The sequence below is a fragment of the Musca autumnalis genome, unplaced genomic scaffold (genome assembly GCF_047663935.1).
Source record: "Musca autumnalis isolate F117 unplaced genomic scaffold, ASM4766393v1 scaffold_4, whole genome shotgun sequence".
Classification (NCBI taxonomy): Eukaryota; Metazoa; Arthropoda; class Insecta; order Diptera; family Muscidae; genus Musca; species Musca autumnalis.
Window position 1 is genome coordinate 224,838,304 of NW_027411977.1, and position 24,526 is coordinate 224,862,829.

The 24,526-nt window shown below is 35.3% G+C and overlaps 3 protein-coding genes across 3 annotated transcripts; all 3 read left to right on the forward strand.

The window, feature by feature from the left end:
• Positions 1-1,553: 1,553 nt before the first annotated feature.
• Positions 1,554-3,119, forward strand: Dysb (dystrobrevin binding protein dysbindin). Its single transcript, XM_073981662.1, has 4 exons — positions 1,554-1,763; positions 2,030-2,462; positions 2,527-2,688; positions 2,751-3,119. The coding sequence occupies exons 1-4, from the start codon at positions 1,659-1,661 to the stop codon at positions 2,852-2,854; spliced, it is 804 nt and encodes a 267-aa protein (XP_073837763.1). The 5' UTR covers positions 1,554-1,658; the 3' UTR covers positions 2,855-3,119.
• Positions 3,120-6,870: 3,751 nt separating this feature from the next.
• On the forward strand, positions 6,871-9,474 carry LOC141404304 (uncharacterized). The gene is made up of 2 exons (XM_073987775.1): positions 6,871-7,021; positions 7,468-9,474. The coding sequence occupies exons 1-2, from the start codon at positions 6,999-7,001 to the stop codon at positions 9,338-9,340; spliced, it is 1,896 nt and encodes a 631-aa protein (XP_073843876.1). The 5' UTR covers positions 6,871-6,998; the 3' UTR covers positions 9,341-9,474.
• A 6,495-nt stretch (positions 9,475-15,969) lies between these two features.
• Positions 15,970-20,968, forward strand: lark (RNA-binding protein lark). Its single transcript, XM_073986101.1, has 3 exons — positions 15,970-16,159; positions 16,695-17,636; positions 19,664-20,968. The coding sequence occupies exons 2-3, from the start codon at positions 16,947-16,949 to the stop codon at positions 20,003-20,005; spliced, it is 1,032 nt and encodes a 343-aa protein (XP_073842202.1). The 5' UTR covers positions 15,970-16,159; positions 16,695-16,946; the 3' UTR covers positions 20,006-20,968.
• The last annotated feature ends 3,558 nt before the right edge of the window (positions 20,969-24,526 follow it).

The following is a 24,526-nucleotide window of genomic DNA, read 5'->3' on the forward strand; positions in this document are numbered from 1 at the left end:
TTCTGGAACAGAGCTTAGATTAATATCATGAAATGTTAACATCTCTCTTTCATTAGTCTTAGTCCGTGTTTAGACACACAAATTTCTCGGGAAAGTAAATTCTGTTTTTAGGCAATAGGGGGTAGGAAAGAGTATTGAGGAGCTTTTTCCTCTCCTCTCTCTCCCAAACAACTCAATTTACTTTCCCGAGAAATTTGTGTGTCTAAACACAGACTTACGCCACACGCTGAGACTTGCACCATGGTACAATAATACAGGTAGCATTATCATGCCAGCTGATGGTAACATAATTGGTCTGTTCCTTTACTTCTGAAAATGGTAAAACCGGCAAAAGTAGCAAAAGTTGTAAACTGCCCCCATATGAATTGTATGGTGTCTGAAGTAAAGGAACGCTTTCCGAGTAAAAAGTGGTAAAACTTGAAGATTCTTGAACGTAAAGGAACAGAGCTAATGTGTCAACTGCATTGAATTGATGTCAAATTTTGACATCTTATGTTGCCAACAATTGCCGATGCGGCTACCTGTGTATTTGTACCATGACTTGCACTAAGTCCCAATTTACATTAGGCGAGTTTACTTGCGGCAATTGTCAGTTTGATGGAGAGAGAGAGGTGAGGCATATCGTAACCCTTTGCCTCTCAGCCCCCTCTCTCACCTACAAACTGACAATTGCCGCAAGTAAACTCGCCTAATGTAAATTGGGACTAAACACTTTCCCATTTTATAGGGGTTCTTAAGTCGAGTTACTAACCACAACAAATTAATAAAATTACTTTAGTAGTCGATGGTCAGACTAGCAAGGTTTCTTGAAACCAATTTTGTTAAAGTTTCTTTTCAATTTTCGTTAGTGTCCACACACGTTAACGTGAAATTTAAGATTTTTGCGTTTCCTCTTTATTTTACCATTCGCGTTTGTTGTGTTTCTCATACCAATAAAAACAAACATAAGCTCTGTTCCAGAACTAAAAAGTTTTTACAATTTTTACCACTTTTACACATTTTGCGTTTCCGTACACAAAATTTATATGAAAATCGTTTACGACTTTTACAACTTTTACGACTTTTACCACTTTATAAAGTACGGGAACAGGCCAATAAATATACTAAAAAACAACACAAAAAAAATAACCTTAATAATTAAATTAATATTAAAAATTAAATTTTCACTATTTCATTAATTAAATGTTTTTATTAAATCTTTTTTGCTTGTTTTGTTGTTAACGTTTGCTTGAGAAAATACAAATGAAAGAAAATTGAAGAAAAAAACTTGCAACGAATAACAAGAAGAGGCAATACAACAAACACAGAAAACCATGTACATGGGTTCACTACTTAATACCCCTCGCCTATAAACTGGATCAAAGACATAAAATATGTCTTTCACTTGACGTCGCCATATTAAAGTCGTGCTAGTCTGACATCGACGTATGGAACTCGACCTAAGAGCACATAATTTCATGATTTTTATTTCGCCGTGTGGCAGGGGGCCAACCAACCAAGTCAGCTGTTTTTATGTCGATTTTTATAACTCTGAACTACATTTTTCAATCTATAAAACCCATCGACATTTGTTTTGATTCGTTCGTTTCTCCTTTTTCTAATAGGAAAACTTTTTTTTATTTTTTAATTTAAGTGGCATTTAATTGTGTAATAAAAACATGCTAAGTAGTCTAAGGAAAAAACTGAACAATGCCCTACAAGAAGCATCTATAATAACCGAAAACCTGCAACAACAATATAGGCAACGTGTGCAAAACTCAGATGTAAGATGAAACCAATGAAACCACTTAAAAAATAAGTCTCATTTAGGAGCACCTCTCGGATCGGGCTGAAATTATTACCATAGGTAGACCTTAGGATCCCGAACACAACGATATACAAATTTTCCGGTGGAGGTTCATACTTCCCCTGGAAAGCTATATATCGTTGTGATCTATGGTAAAGATCTCAGCCCGATCCGAGAGGTGCCCCCTAATGACGAGATTTGTTTCAAAAAATCTTTTGGAAAACACATAATTATTTTTTCCAGAATCTTAGCCGCAGTCGTAGTTCCAGTTCGCTAATATTATCCACTAGTGAATTGGGTCTACCGCCCAATGTCAACGTTGCAGCCGGATGTAATTTACTTGCCAAATACGAAGAAGACTGGAGGATTATACATCAAAACAATGTAGAGAATGCCTTAAAGGCTGAGGAGGTTGCCAAACAAATCGAAGACATAGAATCACAAATGAATCAACAACATGTTGTTATGAGTGATTTAGTACATTGTCTAACAGGTATTCCAAGCTTGGTGCTAAAATTAAAAACATGTCAAGAAACACTTAACGATGTCCAGCAACTAAGTCAAACGGTGGAAAAAGAATTGGAAAAACTTGAAGATTTATGTGCCGAATGTGAACTAGAGGAATATATGTTGGAGAAACAATGTGAACTATCGAAATTTAAACAAAAGAAAATGGGTATGTCTTTTCAGTTTTGGATTTTATTTATGTTACTAATTATTTTCAAATTTAATCTGGGTAGAGGAACTGGAATCCTATCGTCAAAAAGTGGCAGCTGAACATCAAGAGCGTATACGCCTGCATGAGGAGAAATTGCGTTCAATACAAAAAGAAAGACAAGCCGTGTTTGAAGATGCTTTCCGCCATGACTTGAAGGAGTTCAAGGAGAATGGCCACATATCAAGTAAGTTTTAGGGAAAATTTATTACTTGATTGTCAATTAATGTTAATTGTGCTTCATTTTAGCAATCCAAAAAGATATAAAACCCTCAGCTATATCACTGGAAGAAGTGGTTTTAGATGACATATCAGATACCAAAGATGCTCTTGAAGAGTTTTTAAATGGTTAGATATGTTGGATTATCGCTCTGAAGTTTACATACCACATACAAGTATATAGTCCACAAAGTGCCTGCAAACTGTTATGATATAAAACAACAAAACCTAAATAGTGCAATAACCTATGGAAAGAAAAATATGCTCCAAAACCAACAGCCAATTATTGGTGTCAAACTTTATTATATACCCCACCCACGACAATGAAGTATTTGTTACATATATATTTTTTTATATTTAAATAGAATTTGATAAATAAAATGTTTAAAAGTACAAGCAGTTTATTCAGTTTACATTAATACAAGCACTCTTTCTTTCAGAACGGGTCAATGGTCACCCTTTCTTTCAGAAAAGTGTCTATAGACGTAACCTTTCTTTCAGAAAAGTGTCTATAGAAGCCCCCTTTCTGATAGTAAGGTTCTATAGAAGCACCCTCTTTGAAAGTAAGGGACTATAGAATCCCACTTTCTTTCAGACAGGGTCTATAGGAGCTCACTTTCTTTCAGAAAGGGTCTAAAGAAGCCCAGTTTCTTTCAGTAAGAGACTAAAGAAGCCAATTTCTTTCAGAATGGTTCAATGTAAGACCACTTTCCTTCTGAAAGGGTCTAAAGAAGTCCACTTACTTTCAGAAAGGGTATAAATAAGCCCACATTCCTTCATAAAGGGTCCATAGAAGCACCCTTTCTGAAAGTAAGGGTCTATAGAAACACCCTTTCTGAAAGTAAGGGTCTATAGAAACACCCTTTTTTAAAGTTAGACTCTATAGGAGCACCCTTTCTGAAAGTAAGGGTCTATAGAAACACCCTTTTTTAAATTAGAGTCTATAGAAGCACCCTTTCTGAAAGTAAGGGCCTATAGAAACAGCATTTTTTTAAAGTTATGGTCTATAGAAGCACCCTTTCTGAAAGTAAGGGTATTTAGAGGCACCCTTTCTGAAAGTAAGGGTGTATAGAAACATCCTGTTTGAAAATTGGGGTCTTTTTGAAAGTTAAGGTCTATAGAAGCACCCTTTCTGAAAGTAAGGGTCTATAGAAACATCCTTTTTGAAAGTTAGAGTCTATAGAAGCACCCTTTCTGAAAGTTATGGTCTATAATGGCACCCTTTCGGAAAGTAAGGGTGTATAGAAACATCCAATTTAAAAGTTAGGGTCTATAGAAGCACCCTTTCTGAAAGTAAGGGTCTATAGGAACATCCTTTTTGAAAGTTAGGGTCTATAGAAGCACCCTTTCTGAAAGTAAGGGTCTTTAGAGGCACCCTTTCGGAAAGTAAGGGTCTATAGAAACATCCTTTTTGAAAGTTAGGTTCTATAGAAGCACCCTTTCTGAAAGTAAGGGTCTTTAGAGGTACCCTTTCTGAAAGTAAGGGTCTATGGAAGCGCTCTTAGTGAAAGTAAGGGTCTATAGAAGCCCACTTTCTTTCAGAATGGTTCAAAAAAAGACCACTTTCTTTCTGACAGGGCCTAAAGACGTCCACTTACTTTCAGAAGGGTCTTAACAAGCCCACTTTCTTTCAGAAAGGGTCTAAAAAAGCCCACTTTCTTTCAGAAAGGGTCCATAGAAGCACCCTTTCTGAAACTAAGGGCCTATAGAAACACCCTTTTTAAAAATTAGTTAGTGTCCATAGAAGCACCCTTTCTGAAAGTAAGGGTCTATAGAAACACCCTTTTTGAAAGTAAGGTTCTAAAGAAGCACACTTTCTGAAAGTAAGGGTCTATAGAAGCACCCTTTTTAAAAATTAGTTAGTGTCCATAGAATCACCCTTTCTGAAAGTAAGGGTCAATAGAAACACCCTTTTTGAAAGTAAGGTTCTATAGAAGCACACTTTCTGAAAGTAAGGGTCTATAGAAGCACCCTTTCTGAAAGTATGGGGTCTATAGAAGCACCGTTTCTGAAAGTATGGGGTCTATAAAAGCACCCTTTCTGAAAGTAAGGGTCTTTAGAGGCACCCTTTCGGAAAGTAAGGGTCTATAGAAACATCCTTTTTGAAAGTTAGGGTCTATAGAAGCACCCTTTCTGAAAGTAAGGGTCTTTAGAGGTACCCTTTCTGAAAGTAAGGGTCTATAGAAGCGCTCTTAGTGAAAGTATGGGTCTATAGAAGCCTACTTTCTTTCAGTAATGGTCTAAAGAAGCCCACTTTCTTTCAGAAAGGGTCCATAGAAGCACCCTTTCTGAAAGTAAGGGTCCATAGAAGCACCCTTTCTGAAAGTAAGGGTCTATAAAAGCACCCTTTGTGAAAGTAAGGGTCTATAAAAGCACCCTTTGTGAAAGTAAGGGTCTATAAAAGCACCCTTTGTGAAAGTAAGGGTCTATAAAATCACCCTTTGTGAAAGTAAGGGTCTATAAAAGCACCCTTTCTGAAAGGAAGGGTCTATAAAAGCACCCTTTGTGAAAGTAAGGGTCTATAAAAGCACCCTTTGTGAAAGTAAGGGTCTATAAAATCACCCTTTCTGAAAGTAAGGGTCTATAAAAGCACCCTTTCTGAAAGGAAGGGTCTATAAAAGCACCCTTTGTGAAAGTAAGGGTCTATAAAAGCACCCTTTGTGAAAGTAAGGGTCTATAAAATCACCCTTTCTGAAAGTAAGGGTCTATAAAAGCACCCTTTGTGAAAGTAAGGGTCTATAAAAGCACCCTTTGTGAAAGTAAGGGTCTATAAAATCACCCTTTCTGAAAGTAAGGGTCTATAAAAGCACCCTTTCTGAAAGGAAGGGTCTATAAAAGCACCCTTTCTGAAAGGAAGGGTCTATAAAATCACCCTTTCTGAAAGTTGAGTCTATAGAAGCACCCTTTCTGAAAGAAAGGGTCTATAGAAACACCCTTTTTTAAAGTAAGATTCTATAGAAGCACACTTTCTGAAAGTCAGGGTCTATAGAAGCACCCTTTCTGAAAGTATGGGGTCTATAGAAACACCCTTTTTGAAAGTTAGGGTCTATAGAATACACTTTCTGAAAGTAAGGGTCTTTAGAGGCACCCTTTCTGAAAGTAAGGGTCTATAGAAACACCTTTTTTGAAAGTTAGAGTCTATAGAAGCACCCTTTCTGAAAGAAAGGGTCTATAGAAACACCCTTTTTTAAAGTAAGATTATATAGAAGCACACTTTCTGAAAGTCAGGGTCTATAGAAGCACCCTTTCTGAAAGTATGGGGTCTATAGAAACACCCTTTTTGAAAGTTAGGGTCTATAGAATACACTTTCTGAAAGTAAGGGTCTTTAGAGTCACCCTTTCTGAAAGTAATACTATGTTTACATTTACGAAATCCACTCGATTTCAAATGTCAATTCCATTGCTCAAACGTCAAATGAAATCCAATCGATTTCAGATGAGTTTTCATTTGACGTATACGCAAAGGAATTGACAGCTGAAATCGAGTGAATTTCGTAAAAGTAAACAAAGTATAAGTGTCTATAGAAGCGCTCTTACTCTTATGTTACACGCTGAAACTTTCATACGAAACTTTCCCATTATTTTGGCGTTCATAGATCGAGTTCCATACAAAAGTAATTTTATGAAGTTACTGTAATGGGGAACTCGACCTAAGAACGCCAAAATAATGGGAAAGTTTCGTATGAAAGTTTTAGCGTGTAACATAAGAGTTAGCGAAAGTAATGCTATGTTTACATTTACGAAATCCACTCGATTTCATCTGTCAAATCCATAGGTTAAACGTCAAATGAAATCCAATGGATTTCAGATGAGATTTCATTTGACATTTGAGCTATGGAATTGACAGATGAAATCGAGTGGATTTCGTAAATGTAAACATAGCATAATGGTGTATAGAAGCACCCATTCTTTCAGAAAGGGCCTATAGAAGCACCCTACGATACGTCCTCTATTAATTACAAATATTAAACAAACTAAATATTTAAGAAAAATTCCTTAAATTCTTTCTTTGGAACTCTCAGTAACGGTATCACTTGTTTACTACGGTACGTACGATACGTCTTACGTATCAGCTGATTTCTCTGCGAATATCCGTTTCTAGAACCCTATACCCCAAGAGTTTTTTTGTCTTTTCAAACTAAGTGTTCCTACCTCTGTTGGTGATTTTCTTTTGATTTCTCTATTTATCGTCAATTTTCACTTTGTTGTTTGTTTCTTTAAATTTGGAATCTGCTTGCTCTTTTGCTATTTGTTAATTAATTAAAAAGCTAGTATAAAATGGATGAAGCTGAATTAACAAGGTTAATATTATTCCATTCCGGCCTTTGGAAATACACATTTACCAGCAAACATCCAAAAAGTACAAACTAATATGATCGCCCATCATTACGGAACCACGAAAGAAGTTTTTGGGGGAATCATTTGTTACGGAGGAGTTCAGGCAATAGAACAGTGGATAGTTTGTTCTTATTTATAAATTCCATCAGTTCCGTGGTCTTAAAAGGATGCCAAAACAACACAACAAATAATTGGTGGAAATAGAAGTGAACCAAGAAGTGTGTCAGAAAGAAATCAGCAATGGAAGACCATGAATAAGACTCAAACCAGTTGAAAATATGCTACCAAAGCAAACTTCTAATTACAATTCCCCTATTCCCTGTACTCTTATTCGCATCAGTTTGCCTCAATAGTCTGAAATATCCTCCATACCACAGCAACGTTACTAACTTTATGCTCTCTTTTACAGAAAAGCCGTGGAGGAAATTATGCGGGAGATGCAAATGCAAAAGGAGGCCGATATGATGCCCAGGCAACAGGAACGCAAAATAAATCCTCTGGGAAAACCAAATAAAGATTTCCTTGATCGTACGCTCAACTCAGTGATGAGACACAATAAACGACAATATGATCGCAATTATAGAAATTTGGATGATGCCGATAGAGGAGATTATCGCAAGCGAAGACTACCCAAACGTAAATCCTCGGGCAGTAGTGATTCAGACAGCAGCTCCTCCAGTGAGGATAAGAATAGCAAAGCCAAGAAGAATAAGAAACTAAGAAAGAAGAAAAAACATAAAAAGCAAAGTTCATCGTCCTCGTCCAGCTCTTCTTCATCGTCGTCCAGTTCCCCCACCACCTTGTCATCGGCTACCTCCTCAGAGTCCATTGATAGCGACGAAGAGTTGGGTAAAAAGATAAAACGGAAGAAAATAAAAAAGAAAAAATACAAAAAGGAAAAGAAAGTTAAGGAAGATGACAACTATTACCACCAGCAGCAAGAAGGTTTTGAAGGTCCCTATATAGATCCCAACATGGCTTTGGCAATGGCCATGCACTATAGTCAAATGCAACAATTGCTACAAGCTACCACCACACGAGATCCTGAAACAGAGTTACTCATAGAAGAGCTAAAAAGTAATGGTTCCAAAGACGAAAAGCAAGATGACATTCCAAGTGATTTAAGTTTAACATATCACTCATCCGCCGCCGCATCGGAAGATTTAAATATAAGTTTGAATAGTTCTTCAGCGGAAGAAGATGAAAATGGTGTGCTAACATTTAATCTATCATCTGATGACGATAAGATGAAGGCACGAACAGGAGGTGTAAATAAAAATGTGACGACACATGTGATAGTTGATAATGAAAGTGATGTGGAAAGTGTCCATTCACACATTTCGCTGAAGTCAGATGATCAACAGCCTGATAAGGTGGTTAGAATTTGTCCAAATGTAGTATCAATTCTGAGTAGTTCCTCTTCAGATGATTCCGATTGTCAAGAGGTGGAAGTTGAGCAAGGACCGTCTAAAGAATCTTCGGAGAAGCAGAGAAGTCCAAATATAGAGTCTAAGGAAACCCCAATCGAAGTAGATAATTCCTCAACACTGGTTAACGAGGAAGACAAACCAAATGTACCTGATAAATCTGTGGACTTAGAAGTGACAAATCCAGAGGAGAAAAATGATAATTTGAACAAAATTCAAACTGAACCCGCCCAAAGTACAAGCACTGAGGTTTCCAAAAGCGAGGAGAAGCTTGCGGAGTCTTTAGAAGCATCGGAAAGTTGTACAGATAAAATTCATATGGAATGTAATCCAAAAACCGAGCATGAAGCAAACGACAATGAAAACCAACCTTCATCTAATCAAGAACCTGTTGGAAAACCTCACGAAGTAACAAATGCTGACAATAGTGGAACAAAAGAGGACGAAGATTCGAATGAAGCAGCAGAGAAGAATACATTTCTAGATGAGGATAGGGGTAATGACGAGCCGGAAAATGGAGGTAATGCTGTAAATGAAGACAATAACGATGGGACATCTCATCCAAAAGGTAATGAAAACGATGCCAAGAAAATAACGGAGCACACTGTTGATAATACTGCAAATGACAAGAAGGATACCCAATGTAGCAATAAACACGTAACCATACCCGTAGAGCAAACAACCCAAGCATCCACCAATCTTTCAGAAAAAGCAAATTCAGAATCTAATGACCTTGAACCTGCATTCAGCCAACCACCTAACGAAAATGTAATCAACACAAATTTATCACTTGAGAAAGGAGACATCACGGAAACATGTACGAAACATGAAGATGATAGTCATAATGTAATCTAAAAACCTGCCGCCAATGACCATGTTGTCGATTTGACTAGTGATTAGTTCAATTTTGAAGAAATTCTAAAATTCCTTTATTTTCTTCTTTTGTTTTGTAAAGTTTTGTTTATTATAGAATAAATTGTTTTTTTATATATCTTGGTTGTACTTTTCATTCATTCCGTTGCTTCTATAGACATTAACTTCACAAAGCGGCTTTCTATAGATCCTTACTTTCAGAAAGCGGGCTTCTATAAATCCTAACTTCCAAAAAGGGACCCTTACTTTCAAAAAGGGTTCTTCTATAGAACCTTACTTTCAGAAAGAGGGCTTCTTTAGACCCTTTCAGAATGTGGGCTTCTATGGAACCTTAAGGCCTGGCTACATAAGCTGCTTTGCCTGGCTGCCTTGCTTTCCTGCTCCATTTTTGACATAAAAAAATAAAAGTATAAAGGAGGCCGAGCAAATTTGGAACTGGGTTACCCTTTTCTTTTTTATTCTTTTATCAGAAGCAAGCAAGGCAACCAGGCGAGGCAGCTTATGTATGTAGGCCTTTACTTTCAGAAAGGGTGCTTCTATAGACCCCTAATTTCAGAGAGTTGGTTTCTATAGAAGCGGGCTTCTATAGAACCTTACTTTCAGAAATCAGAATTTTTTATATCCTTACTTTCTGAAAGCAGACGTCTATAGAACCTAATATTCAGAAAGCGTACTTTTATAGACCCTTTCTGAAAGAAGGGTGCTTCTATAGACCCTTTCTGAATGAAAGGTCCTTTTTTATTTTTTCTGAATGAATGTTACACCCTTTCTGAGTGAAAGGGTGCTTTTTAGATCATTTCTGGATGAAAGGGTGTTATTTAGACCCTTTCTGAATGAAAGGGTGCCTTTTTGGACCCTTTCTGAATGAATGGTTGCCTTTTTAGACCCTTTCTGAATAAAAGGTTGCCTTTTTGGACCCTTTCTGAATGAATGGTTGCCTTTTTAGATCCTTTCTGGATGAAAGGGTGCCTCTTAAGATCCTTTCTGAACGAAAGGTTACTTTTTAGACCCTTTCAGTGTAAACGTTATCAATTTACAATGCCTTTTTACAAAATAATCGTTGATTGCCATTATTCGTATTTGACTGTATTTATTATTACAAGCACACATGGTACAAATACACAGGTAGCCGCATCGGCAGTTGTTGGTAACATAAGGTGTCAAAATTTGACATCAATTCAATGCACTTGACACATTATAGCTGTGTTCCAGAACTAAAAAGTTTTTACAATTTTTACGACTTTTACACATTTTACTCGAAAAAGCGTTCCCGTACACAAAAAAGTTGTAAAATGTTCACTTCTCTTTAAACAAAAATGGCGCTGAATGACGCTCTCTTTAAAAACTTTTTACACGACAAATTTGGGCGAGTAAAAAAATAGTAACATGGTTGCCGGCGTCTGATTGGCTGATACGCCGACTTTGACATTTGTTCCAGTTTTTTTGACGTATTTTCCATTTTTCCGTTCCCGAACTATTTCAAAAAACTTGTGTGTAAGAACAAATTTTTTGCAGTTCTCTCTTTTACGAGTTTTACTATTAAAAAGTACGGGAACGAAGCTTATGTTACCATCAGCTGGCATGATAATGCTACCTGTATTATTGTACCATGCAAGCACACATTCAGAGAACACATCTACGTTTGCGTTATGTGACACCGCCTAATTAAAGGTAGAATTAGACGTGACATAACCATAAAGTCATAAGGCCATATCAATCAGCTGATTCAACCAAACCTATGGAAATCAATGTATTCATAATGCCATAGCCATAACCATAAAGGCATCGGCACATACGGCGCGTTGAGCGTTGTGTTACAACAACCACATGAAAACTTCAAGAACAAACTTGGCATCACTTACACATTTTTCATGTGGTTGTTGTTTTCAACGCGCAACGCGTCGCACAACGTACCGTATGTGCCGGGGGCTTAAGAAACCAATTGGGTTTTGGTTTTCTATGGTTATGGCGTTATGGCTATGTCACGTCTAATTCTACCTTAAACGGCCAAATACATACGGTCCGTTGTGCGTTAAAAACAACAACCACGTGAAAGAAGTGTAAGTGATGCCAAGAGGATATAAACTGTCAGCTGATGTTTGTTTACTAGGCGTTTACACCAGACAGTTTGTGTTCAAATACAACTATGATTTACTAACACATACATACATTTGTCGGCTGTTTTCCAGCTGTCCATCATTTTTTCACAGACAGAAGGGTTAACAAATTTCTGACATTTTTTGTAAAAATGTGTGAGATAATAATTGAAATGTGTTTAAAACAAAAGAACATGAACAAAAACAAAATATGTGAACGGAAAACAATAAGAAATCGTTGATTTTCCTTCATAATTTTACAACTGTTTTTGCAGTTGTCTGGACGCCTACGTCACACAGGCAAGTTTTGGGCTTTTGACAATCAATACATGAACTCAACTGTCCTGTCATGTGTAAACGCAGGGTTAGGTATACATACAAAATAATTAAAGGGGTGAGTACATAAGCAGCCTTGCCTGCTTACCTTGCTTGCTTCTGATAAAAGTAGTTTAACATCCCTTTCATTTCCTGGAGTATAATAATTCAATCAATCAAAATGTTTTATATTCAATATAGATTAATTATAATTACTACATATATTTTTTATGCCACCGTGGTGCAGTGGTATGCACGCCCGCCTTGCACGCAGAAGGTCGGGGGTTCGATTCCCCGGCCATGCAACATCAAAAATTTTTCAACGGTGGCAAAATACCCCTCAGTAATGTTGGCGACATTTCCTGAGTATTTCAGCCTTGAAAAACTTCTCCATAAGTGGTGTCTTAAGACACGCCGTTCGGACTCGGCGATAAACAGTAGGTCCCATATCATTGAGCTAAATATGAATCGGGGTGCACTCATTGATATGAGAGAAGTCTCCCTTGTCCCGTATGGGATGTTGTGGAACAATGTTTTTGTTGTATATATTTTTATACATAGTAATTGAGTTTTGGAGTAGTATTGTTATCCCTCCCTTAAATTACTTAATTTTAAATTATAATGGCATTATATTGTAGTGTACAGCCTTATACCAAGTTTACACTTGCGCTCCAAAATCCACTGGATTTCACGAAATCCTGAAATACACCCCGGTGTTTACACTTATTTTTTGTTAATTTCAAACATATTAAAATAATCAAGGTAGATGCATATGCGCAGCTGATCGAACATGAACTTCCAAACAATTTCTTGTAAATTGAATTAGACATCAAAAATATACGACAATATAGAACTTTACTGCTTTATTTCGAAAATTATCGTAAAATTATCTATATATCGTATTAATTTTGTATAGTACTAACAAATGAAAAAATAATTTTATCGTTGAGGCATCTTAATAATAAATTTTAATAGATAAAATTTGTGTTCAGAACTTGCAATATATTACTACTTGCAGCAGTTTTCCCGTTTAGTGCTCAAAATGCGTTCCCGTACTCCGAAATCTAGCAAGACTTGCACTTCTCTTTAAACAAAAATAGGGCCGAATAACACCCTCTTCTCCTGTTTTCTGCCATACAATTTTGGCCTAGTAGACACTTGCAGCATGTTCATTGGCATTTAATACGATAACTGATAGGTTAATTTTTATATTTCTGCTGGAGTTTTTGCACTTTCCACCATTTTTCCGTTCTCGTAATTTTTAAGAAATTTGTATTGGGAAGCAATTTTTGACAATTCGCACTTTTTTCTAACATTACCATTAAAAAAGTAAGGGAACACAATGAAAAATAGCATTGCAAAAAAATAATTTAATGTTTTTCCTCATTGGTTACAAATGTTTATACTAAATTTTTTTGTTGCAGCAATTGACCATCTACCTTGTTTATTCTGACACGTGAAAAGTGTTGCAACTTTTGGTACTTTTTTAGGCAAAAACAGGGTTGTATATTATGTGTACTGTGATTTCGATGTTGATTTCGCTGAAATCACGAAATGAGATGATTTCATTTTTGTATGCAAAATCACGATAAATTTTGCTTGATTCCGCGCGAAATCACGAAACGCCTTCGAAATCACGAAATGACGCCGAATGTAAACCAAACATTAAGGTCGAAAGACTGGGCATAAGAGAATTGAAATAAGTTAAATTAAATTAAATTAAAAGAATAAAAAAGAAAAGGGCAACCCAGTTCGAAATTTGCTCGGCCTTCTTTTATTTTTATTTCGTCAGAAATGAAGCAGGAAAGCAAGGCAATCAGGCAAGGCAGTTTATGTACGCAGGCCTTAAAAGTCGTGTGTTATGCTTGGTTTACATTTACGAAATCCACTCGATTTCAACTGTCAAATCCATAGGTTAAAACGCCGTACACATTAGAGCCTTTTTGCCGGGTTAACCTTCTTTGTGAGGATTTATTTGACATATAACCAATGGAATTGACATTTAAAACCCAGTGGGTTTGTTAAATCCGTTTATATATAAACGTACTATAAACGTCAAAGGAAATCCAGATGAGATTTCATTTGACGTTTGAGCTATGGAATTGACAGTTGAAATCGAGTGGATTTCGTAAATGTAAACTAATGCTTGGTTTACATTTACGAAATCCACTCGATTTCAACTGTCAAATCCATAGGTTAAACGTCAAATGAAATCCAGATGAGATTTCATTTGACGTTTGAGCTATGGAATTGACAGTTGAAATCGAGTGGATTTCGTAAATGTAAACTTGGTATAAGCATTACACTTTTACAATTTCTCGTATGAGATATCGTCCCCGTTTTGCTCATATTGGTATATTTTACACACAAGGATACATTTTTGCATCATGGTATCAATCGTACTTTATTTAAAAAAAGTGTCTAATGAAAAAAATAATAAATAATTTTATGATTTCCAAATAACTTTAGATTTATTAACTCGTGTAAAACACGACAAACTCTGTTGCAAAAACAGTTGCAACTTTTGGTACTTTGTGAGTAGAGTTGTATTCCTTGGCACAAATACCGAATACAACACTGTATTTTTGGTGGATTTATGCCGGATTTAAAATAAACCCAGCCATGAGAGGATTTAATTTTTGTATTGCAAATCTGGTCAGATTTGAGCAGATTAATATGCCATTTAGATATGACACCATTAGCCGGATTTAGCCCATTATCAGGTTTTATTTGCTAAATCGAGCCAAAATCTACCAGATTTCCCATACAAAAATAAATCCTCGTATTGAGTGGATTTGTTTTAAATCTGGCATAAATCCTCGTATACAACTCTGTTTTTTGCAACATGTTGCTGGAAAAAACAAAAAGTTGCAAGCTGGCACAAGAAACAAGGTGGATGCATCGGTGAATTGCTACACTAAAAATAATTTAAAATGTAAACATTTGTAAATAAGGCGGAAAAATTAAATTTGTTTTGATGTACAAAGTTGATTTTAATCAACCAAGACTAATATTTATGACGTCTAAACGATAAAATAATTAGTTTATTTATTTTAGATGGGCAAACTGCGATAAAATAATTCTTTATTTGCTCTTTTCTTAGCATTAGTAGCATAATGTGCTAACATTTTAAGTATTAAACAATAAATTTGTAATTTGACGTATGTTTTTTTAGACGAATTCAATTTACAAAAAATTCTTTTGACGTTTCAAATTCTTTCAGATGGGCTGACGCATCTACCTTGGTAGTTGTGCTATGAACAAAAATCAGCTGACTGCCATTTAAATCCTCCAAAATGTATATCTAAATGCAATGAGATTTGTACTGGGTTTATTAAATCCAGTCGAGGATTTATGGCTAGTCTAAATGAGCTATAAGCAAATAAACCCTCATGAAGTGGGTTAACCCGGCAAAAAGCTGTAGTGTAACCGTGCTATACGGTCCTTTTAGCGTTGTCCCAAAACAGTTAAATTATGTTTAACTTTAATGCGTCAGCCACATTGTTGTTTTTCAAAAAACTTGGCATCACTTACACTTTTTTCATGTGCTTGTTGTACCGCGACGCTCAACGCATCGTATGTGCCGAGGGCTTTAGTCATGCCACTGTTGCCAAAATTTGCAACTCTGTTAGTCGAAGGTCACACTAGAGTGGTTTCATTGTATCTTTTAGGAATTTACAGACCGAGTTCCCAACTACAGAAACTTCAGCTCTGTTCCTTTACGTGCAAGAATCTTCAATTTTTACCACTTTTAACTCGAAAAGCGTTCCTTTACTTCAGACATAATACAATTCCTATGGGAGCAGTTTACAACTTTTACTACTTTTGCCGGTTATAACATTTTCAAAAGTAAAGGAACAGACCATTCATGATATTACTCTACTGTGGAACTCGACCTAGGAGCACTTGTTTTCATTAAATTATTTCAATGAAACACTCTAGTGTGACCAAGGACTTTGTAAACCATGTCCTTTGCAGGTTCAAGGCAACAAAACAAAATAAATATATGCTTCTCTGTGTATATTCACCCCAATATTTTCTAATTTCCCTCTTCCTTAACTGTTCATAATTAACTTCTTTAAAATAAAGTGTAACTTATCTCTCTTTCGTGCTCTATCCTACCAAATTATGATTACGTTCCGTCACTCACTAATTCACGTCACACATGTCTTGTCTACTACCAAAAAAGTGCAACCCTGTAACCTGGTGTCAATTTCTGATCGCACGAACACATCATTCGTGGTTTTTCGGTATCTATTGAGAAAATTTTTCCATTGAGATTAGACGTGTGAAAAATAGTGAAAACTTATCCCGGAAGAATTACTCATTTTTTCTTTCTGGGAAATCTTATTTGTAAAGTATTTTTCTCATAAAAACAAGTTAATTTAAGGTAAGTTAAACAAATTTCAATAATAAATTAAACGGTATATATTAAAAAAGATGTGATGTCAAAAGGGGATTAAATTTCTAACAACGCCATCCGTTTTCTTCTTATTGGCCGGCTTAATTTGTTTTTTTTTTTGTTGTAAAATGTAAATAATTCAAACGCTTTTCAATTGTAAATGCTTTTAAAACGGATATTTCGAGTTTTTAAGTTGATTTTCTGTGAAAATTTCCTCCGCATATTACATAAATTTCATTGCTAATTTATTTAAGTGACGAACGAAAAAAAAATGTGAGGGTCGAGAAAAAACCTTAAAAAATGGCCGACCGACTGGGTGCGTCTTTGTATGCAGCAACCACAATCAACTCTAGTTGGTTGTGTGTGTGGTTGTAAAACGAATTAATTCTGTTTTTTCCATCTCTATTTTGTCTGTTTCTTCTTCTGTGTGGCTAAATGTTGTTCCAAACAAAATTTACCTTAATTTCTTTAATTAAAAATATTTATGAAAATGAATGGCAAAAATGATTTTTATTTAATTTAGAAAACAAGCCGTCGTAGAACTCTTGTAAACGGAGAACGTTTTTACTCGCCGAGTCCGGTTTTTTGCGGTATATACAACGCGCCCCCGTAGCCGCCGACGCCTACGCCGCCGTCAACCTTCCGGCATATACACACACAAACGTTTGGTGTGCGTCTCACAGATACGCTTGGTCTCGTCGAAAAACACGTTTACATTTATCCGTTGTTAATTAACTACTCTGCTTAGCTGATCTAATACGCCCGTCTCTCCAAAATGCCTGGAGCCGGAACTTTCAAATTGTTCATTGGCAATTTAGATGAAAAAACCCAGGCAACGGAATTGAAACCACTGTTTGAGAAATACGGTACCGTTGTGGAATGTGATGTCGTCAAGAATTATGGTTTCGTTCACATGGAAACCGAGGAGCAGGGTCGCAAGGCCATTGAAAATTTAAACGGTTACATGTTAAATGGCAACGGTATTAAGGTAGAAGCGGCCAAAAGTCGTCGTGCCCCCAACACACCAACAACGAAAATCTTTGTTGGCAATCTTACGGATAAGACGCGAGCACCCGAAGTACGTGAATTGTTTAAGAAATACGGCACCGTTGTCGAATGTGATATCGTTCGCAATTATGGTTTTGTCCATTTGGATTGCATCGGTGATGTACATGATTGTATCAAGGATTTGAATGGTCGTGTCGTCGATGGTCAACCGTTGAAAGTGCAAGTGTCAACAAGTCGTGTACGGCCCAAGCCTGGTATGGGCGATCCAGAACAATGTTATCGTTGCGGCCGTCCGGGTCATTGGTCCAAAGAGTGTCCGCGTTTGTACGGAGGCAACGGTGGCCGTGACTTGGGTCCGGGCGGCTATAGAGATCGTATGTACGGACGTGATCCCTATCCACCACCACCGCCACCACCACCACCATTCTTGCGTGATCGTATTATGGATGGCTTTAGGGTAATAATAAACAAATTCTTTTTCTGTGTATTTATTTAAGATAAACTACTACTGATAAACTTTCAATTTTACAACAACACGTACCTACTCCAACACATGCACCAAAACTACAACAACAACAATACTACAAATTAGGGAGAAATTGCAACCTTTGGGAAAGTTGGTTTATTAGTACACAGGTAATTCTGATAGAATGAAAAAATCTTGGTGTTACCAATAACTTGGCGCCTCTTTTTTTACTAAATGACAAGTTTGGCAGTGAGTGACATTAATTCGTCTTTTACATGTAACGTAGCATATCTTACGAGAGAGTCCATTATAAATGACAATGTCAAACAGGGAAAATCCTGTAGAGAAAACAATGAGAATTGTTTTATGTTTACTTTAAATTTCCAACCAAAGATAAACAGTTGTTATTCGTCTCTATGTAGCTTACTTTAAAAAAAATCTTATTTTTCTCTTTCACTAGAATGGGAATGTTAAGTGTCGATAAAGTTTTAAGAAAAAACTTGCCTAAAGTAAAAAGCCTCTACTTTGAAACAACGGCGTTCATGACAACATTTCAAAGTGAATGATTTGTGATAATGTAAACAATGATAACAGCTGACTCGTCTTTGAATGGTAAAGAAGGATTTAAATGTTCATTAATTGTTATAAATATAAAAAAAATATTGAACTAGAGTAGTTTATGTATAAAAGAACAGATAATTATACTACTTATGTGATCTCCCCCAAAAAGTGTCATAGAAAAACTGCGATTATAGTTTTGAGAGACATGACATTTACGTGAGATTAAATAGAGCACATAGAGATAAAGAAATCACCTGTTTTCTTTCAGATAGTCATCTCTGCAAAGAAAAATTTTACAATTTTTTTGGAAAATGTGTTGGATGGCAATAGTTTACAAATATATGGATCTTAAAATGATTTTGGTGGTATGAGAACAAAAGAAAACAGCAAAATAATCTTGTTACATCTTCGGAAACATTCTGCAGATAAAAAAATGTTATTGAAGTTATGGTTAAAATGGAACAAGTTCAGTTTAGGTACACCATTCGGATTATTTTGAAATTTGTACAACAGGTAGCTAATAGTAACTTGATCACAAAAGCATACATATTTTCGCGGGGGAAAGTCGAGCTTGTGAGGAATAAAATAAACAACTGGTGAGAATACATTTTTTAAGTTAAGTTTAGGCCCACCACCCTGATTATTCTGAAATTTTTACCATAGGTAGGTCATAGTATCCTGAGCACAACAACATACATGTTTTCAGGGGGAAAGTCAAGCCTCTTTTGAAAATAAAAGAATAATCATTACTTAAGCATCAATGAGAAGCATGTTGGACCAAATTTCGAAACAAATTTTTTGATAGTCAAAAGAAAAAAGCAAAATACACAAGGTACATCCTCCGAAACATTTTGTAGATACAAAGATGTTATTGAAGTTATGGTTAAATTGGAACAAGTTCAGTTTAGGTACGCCAATCGGATTATTTTGAAATGTGTGCAACAGGTAGCTAATATTAACTTCATCACAAAAACATACATATTTTCCGGGGGAAAGTCGGGGTTGTGAGGAATAAAATAAACAACTGGTGAGAATTAATTTTTTTAAGTTCAGTTTTGGCCCACCACCCTGATTATTCTGAAATTTTTAACATAGGTAGGTGATAGTATCCTGAGCACAACAACATGCATGTATTCAGGGGGAAAGTCAAGCTTCTGTGAAAAAAAACAAAATAATCATTATTTAAGCATCAATGAGAAGCATGTTGGACCAAATTTCGAAACAAATAGAATTCCCCAGAGTAAAGAATATGTATTTTTTGTTAGAACTCTTGGAACTAGCTTAGAACCCGTGTGGATCATAAGTTTCCCATTACAACCATGAGTTTCAATTTTCCCAAAGGATGCAATTTCTCCTTAACCCAACTAATTACAAAATTTTTATACCACCAACTAAAATCCATCATTTCCTTATGACTAATATGTAATTTTTTTCTCTCTCTCTTTACACCATTACAGGACTACGATTACTATGATCGCCGTTTCGAAGATACCCGCGATTTATTCGAACGCCGCTATCAGGGATCACGTATGCGTGATTTCCCACCACCACCATTATCGCGACGTGATCCCATGCCATTGCCACCCACGTTGAATGGCAGTCTGAGGGGCAGCAGCCTATCGCGTGGCTATGATAGCATGTTTAGCCGTCGTTCACCACCACCGCCATCACGTAGCAGCAATGGCATGGGTCGCTATGGTGGCTATGAAGACTTTAGTCGCGACTCGTTTGATGATCGCATGATATCACGTGGTATGCGTAATCCTTCACCACCCGGTCGCCGTTATGCACCGTACTGAGATGAACTGTATTATAGTAATAGTTCCAAGACCACCACCTCGTCCTCTAGATATGATGGTAGTATTGGTAAAGAGGAAAAGATATATCATAACAGATTTTTTGTTATTAATTTTTGAGAAAACAGAGGCAATGCATCATCTTCTTACTATTATTAATATTATTTTTTGTTTATTATTTAGATTTTGCTAATTTCTTTACATACATTCAAAGATTACCAACATCAAACACATTATATATTATATATATAATAGCACTTAACAAACGTAATGACAAAATGTTTAATATTATATATCCGGTCCGTACACGCACACCTTTGCGCCTTTTCTATGTGACCACAAAACAAAAAATCCTCCATTTTTTGCCATTATTTTTAAATAATTTATAACTAATTGTCTTTCTTAAGTAATGAAAGTTCTTTGTCCACCCCACTAAACTCTTCCTTCCCACTCCCCCCCGAACACATGCAACAGCTTTATGTTGTTTTGGTAATGTCATTATGTCCTTTAACAAGAAACACAAATTACAAATTTTATGTTTTTGTTTAAAGAAAATGTTTCTTTTCCTCTCTCCCCTCAAAACCACACACCCACCACCGCATTTAGTTTAGTAACATTTGGAAATTATAAAAAAAGAAACAACAAATCATCTTGAAGTATAATTTCATATTTTTTAAGACATATTTAAGTAAAAATATTTTAAGATAGATTTCTTCTTCTTGTCTTATTCTATGATTTTTCCAAATATTTTCTCATTCTCTCTCATAAAGAGGCAGTTGTAGTAGTAGTGTTTATACTTACGTACATACTGATTTGAACAATTTTAAAATTTACACTATGTAAATATCTACATATACAACATTCACATATATGTATGATGGAAATAAATATATAATCCAAATAACAAATAAATAAAACAACTCGTATAAACAAAACACAAATATTATTTTGTGACAAAAATTAAAACAATTGAATTTTTACTTATTTTAAAGGATAAATATAGAAAAACATTTGGGGGATCGATTGGAATGCAAACAATGCAAAACTCAAAAGAGGAGTATGTTGGTAAGGTATAGAATATTCTTCAAAGGATGGAAAAAGGAAAAACTTGCTCAGCGAAGGTTTGGAATACAGCGTTGCAAAGACTCAAAGGAGTAATTCGGTAAGGCATGACTTATAGATTAATATAAGGTATTGTCATCAAGGTCTTTAGGACCTAAAGAAGTCTTCTGTCCTAGACATAGCTTTTTACCCATAGAAGAGAGTTAAAGACCTTTTGTCCATAGCAAAACTTCAGAAGGTCATTTGCCTATAGAAGATCTTATGCCTATGGAAAATCTTGGCTGACTTTCGAAACGTCATTTGCTTTGTATTCGTGCATGAAACAAGGGGTTCTTACATTGAATTCCATACTACACCATTTTCACATGTAATTCGAAGAATTTCAGTTGTAATTTGATTATTTCATTTGAAATTCGAAACTTTTCACTTGTAATTTGAGAATTCCAATTGAATTTCGAATTATTTCATTTGTAATTTGGGAATTCCATTTGATATTCGAATTATTTCATTTGTAATTTGAATTTTTTCATTTGTAAAACGAATTATTTCATTTGTAATTCGAATTGTTCCATTTGTAATTTGAATTTTTCTATTTTTTATTTATTTTATTTATTTCGAATGGGTAACCAAGCCTATAAGGCCATCTATGTTACAAAAGCAAAGTTATCCTAAACTACACCTAACTCTGAACTTAATCCTTAAAACTAAATAAAGGTATAAACATATTTAATAACAATTTCAAATTTTCATTTGGAATTTCAACAATCAACAATTCGAATTACAAATGAAATAATTCGAATTACAAAGGAAAAAATTCAAATTACAAATGAGTGGTTTGGGAGATGAGGATAGTGAAGTTGATTGTGTAGATGTTGAACAGTTGAATTATAATTTTGTGTCTAATCAAACGGCGAATGAATTTGATGTTTCTTGTATTCCTGATAGTGTTTATGATGGTTTTTCGTTTCGTGCTGTTGATTTGGCTGAAATTGTAAATGCGTTTTATAAGATTAAATCTAAAGCAGTTGGTTATGATGGTTTTCAGCTTAAATTTCTGAGACTTGTGTTCCCTTTAATTGGACGTCATTTGGTGTATATTGTTAATACGATGTTAACTGTGTCTACGTTCCCCGCAGGTTGGAAAATTTCTAAAGTAGTGCCTACACGGAAAAGTAATGATTCTCGGGATTATAGACCTATATCAATTATGCCGATAATCTCAAAGATGGTTGAGCATATATTGAAAGATCAAATGCTGAGTTACATCAATGAGCTATCACTGTTGCATGATAGCCAGTATGGATTTAGATGTAGCCGTAGTACAACGTCCCTCCTTGTTGGATTGACTGACAATGTGAGGAAGACTGTTGGTGGGGGTGGTTGTTGTGTTCTGTTGTCTTTGGACCTTGAAAAGGCCTTTGACAAAATTAATCACTTCATTTTGATTAAGAAGTTGCATCGTTTTTTCAATTTTTCGTCTTCAGCATGTAAGCTTATCTTTTCGTATTTGTTCCGGAGGTTGCAATATGTGAGTTGTAAAAATTGTGTTTCGAGTATGCTACCTGTGAGTAGTGGTGTGCCCCAAGGTTCTGTCCTGGGGCCTTTGTTGTTTATAATTTATATTAATGATTTGTTTGGTTGTATTAATAGTAGAAATTGTATGTCATTTGCCTTTGCTGATGATATACAGGTTTTGTTTAAAGGGGAATATGTTTTTATGGATGTTTTGCAGTCTTCTATTGATTTTAATATTAATATGTTAGTCACGTGGTTGTCCAACAATGGGCTCTCAATAAATACTAGTAAGACTAAGGCTATGTTTTTTGGCAACTTCCAAGAGAGTTCTATAAATGTTTCCATCTATAGGGAGTCTATAGATGTTGTAAGCTCGATGAAGTGTCTTGGTTTGTTGCTTGATAGTGGTTTGGAGTTTGATCTGCATGTTAATTGTTTAGTTTCCAAGGTAAACTTTATTTTAAGAAAGTTGTACTGTTTGGATATTGTCCTACCTAAGAAAATTAGGATACAGGTAGTACATGCATTGATAATGCCACATTTTTTGTATTGTATTGAGGTTGTTGGTGGAAGTTGTGGCAATGTTTTGCGTAAGCTTAAGCTATTGTTTAATAGGGTCATGCGCTATGTTTTTGTGCTTAAACGTCGTGATCATATTTCTTCGTATGTAGAAGAATTTCTTGGTAGTTCGTTTGATGTTTTTCTGAATATTAGGTGCATGTTGTTTTTCTTTAAGGTGATACAAATCCAAGCCCCTTCCTCTGTTTTAGAGTTATTTGTTTTTAGTAGATCGGAGAGGAATAAACAAATTCATATACCGCGTTTGACGCCTTTTTTGGAAAAATCCTTTTTGGTACGGGTTGCCCGTGTGTTCAATGGTTTACCGCAAGATCTTAAGACCTTCAGTGGCTCCTTAATCCGTTATAAAATGAAGTTATTTGAACATTTCATTCGGAGTGATTTTGAAGATTAATAATTTTTCGACTAGTACAAATTTTTGTTATGATTGTTTATGTTCCTTATTTCTAATATTGCTTAGCTGATTACTAAACAGATCTTCATATTTTCTTTAATTACATCCTGGGGCCTAATTATGTGAGTCGATTCGATCGTGAATTTAATCGTGAATAAGTTTTCGACACGAGAAAAAAACGGCATGATAAGACTCGATCGAAATCGTTGATCGAATGCTTCGAGAGTAACCGGTAATCGAACTATGTGCTCTTCAGGGAATGTTATGAAGGTAGATGTCAAAAAAATGTGTTTATTTCAAAGCAAAAACTAAAAAACAAAATTATGGATGAAAAATGTAAATATTTGTGGAATTTTTTGAACAATACATTGAATAATAATTTTGGAATGAAGTTGTGCTAAGAAAATATGAAAATTAGTAATGTTTGCAAAATTGTTTTGACATTCTTGTTACAGTTTGCTAATACATCTACCTTAATAATTCTCTCTCAAAATAAATGAGAGAATTTGGTGGGTGTTTTGACTTAGCCTCTCTGAGAGAGTATTTCCTTTGGTAAACAACGGGGGATGAACTGTTTAAAATGCACTTTATAAAAAGTTGTTCACTTATAAAGTGAAGGCTATTAATATTAAATAATTTTTTGTTTTGCAGAAATCATATTTTTTCAACTTGTATTTTAACGAATGCAAACACTAATTTTTGTTTAATGATAGCATGCATATGTATTTATTTTAATTCTAATTTTATCACAATTTCTCAAAACGACTGAAAAGGACTTTTCCCAATTTCTCTTGTTATTTTGTGTAAAGAATGCTCACAATTATTTACTAATATCATTTTTCCTCTATAAACCGCCAATAAACAAAATTTTTTTACATTTTAAACAAAAATACAATAAGAAATCTTTCATTTCGCTTGTTTACGATAGGCCATTTGGCTACGAGAAATTACTCGCAAATTTATGCTCAATTTCT

Bases quoted from the DNA above. Each gene is read 5' to 3' on its own strand.
- LOC141404304 (XM_073987775.1), top strand. From the start codon at position 6,999: ATGGATGAAGCTGAATTAACAAG. The intron at 7,022-7,467 runs GTTAATATTATT...TCTCTTTTACAG, and splicing joins GATGAAGCTGAATTAACAAG to AAAAGCCGTGGAGGAAATTA.
- Dysb (XM_073981662.1), top strand. From the start codon at position 1,659: ATGCTAAGTAGTCTAAGGAAAAAACTGAACAATGCCCTACAAGAAGCA. The intron at 1,764-2,029 runs GTAAGATGAAAC...TATTTTTTCCAG, and splicing joins AACGTGTGCAAAACTCAGAT to AATCTTAGCCGCAGTCGTAG. The intron at 2,689-2,750 runs GTAAGTTTTAGG...GCTTCATTTTAG, and splicing joins GGAGAATGGCCACATATCAA to CAATCCAAAAAGATATAAAA.
- lark (XM_073986101.1), top strand. From the start codon at position 16,947: ATGCCTGGAGCCGGAACTTTCAAATTGTTCATTGGCAATTTAGATGAA. The intron at 17,637-19,663 runs GTAATAATAAAC...ACACCATTACAG, and splicing joins GTATTATGGATGGCTTTAGG to GACTACGATTACTATGATCG.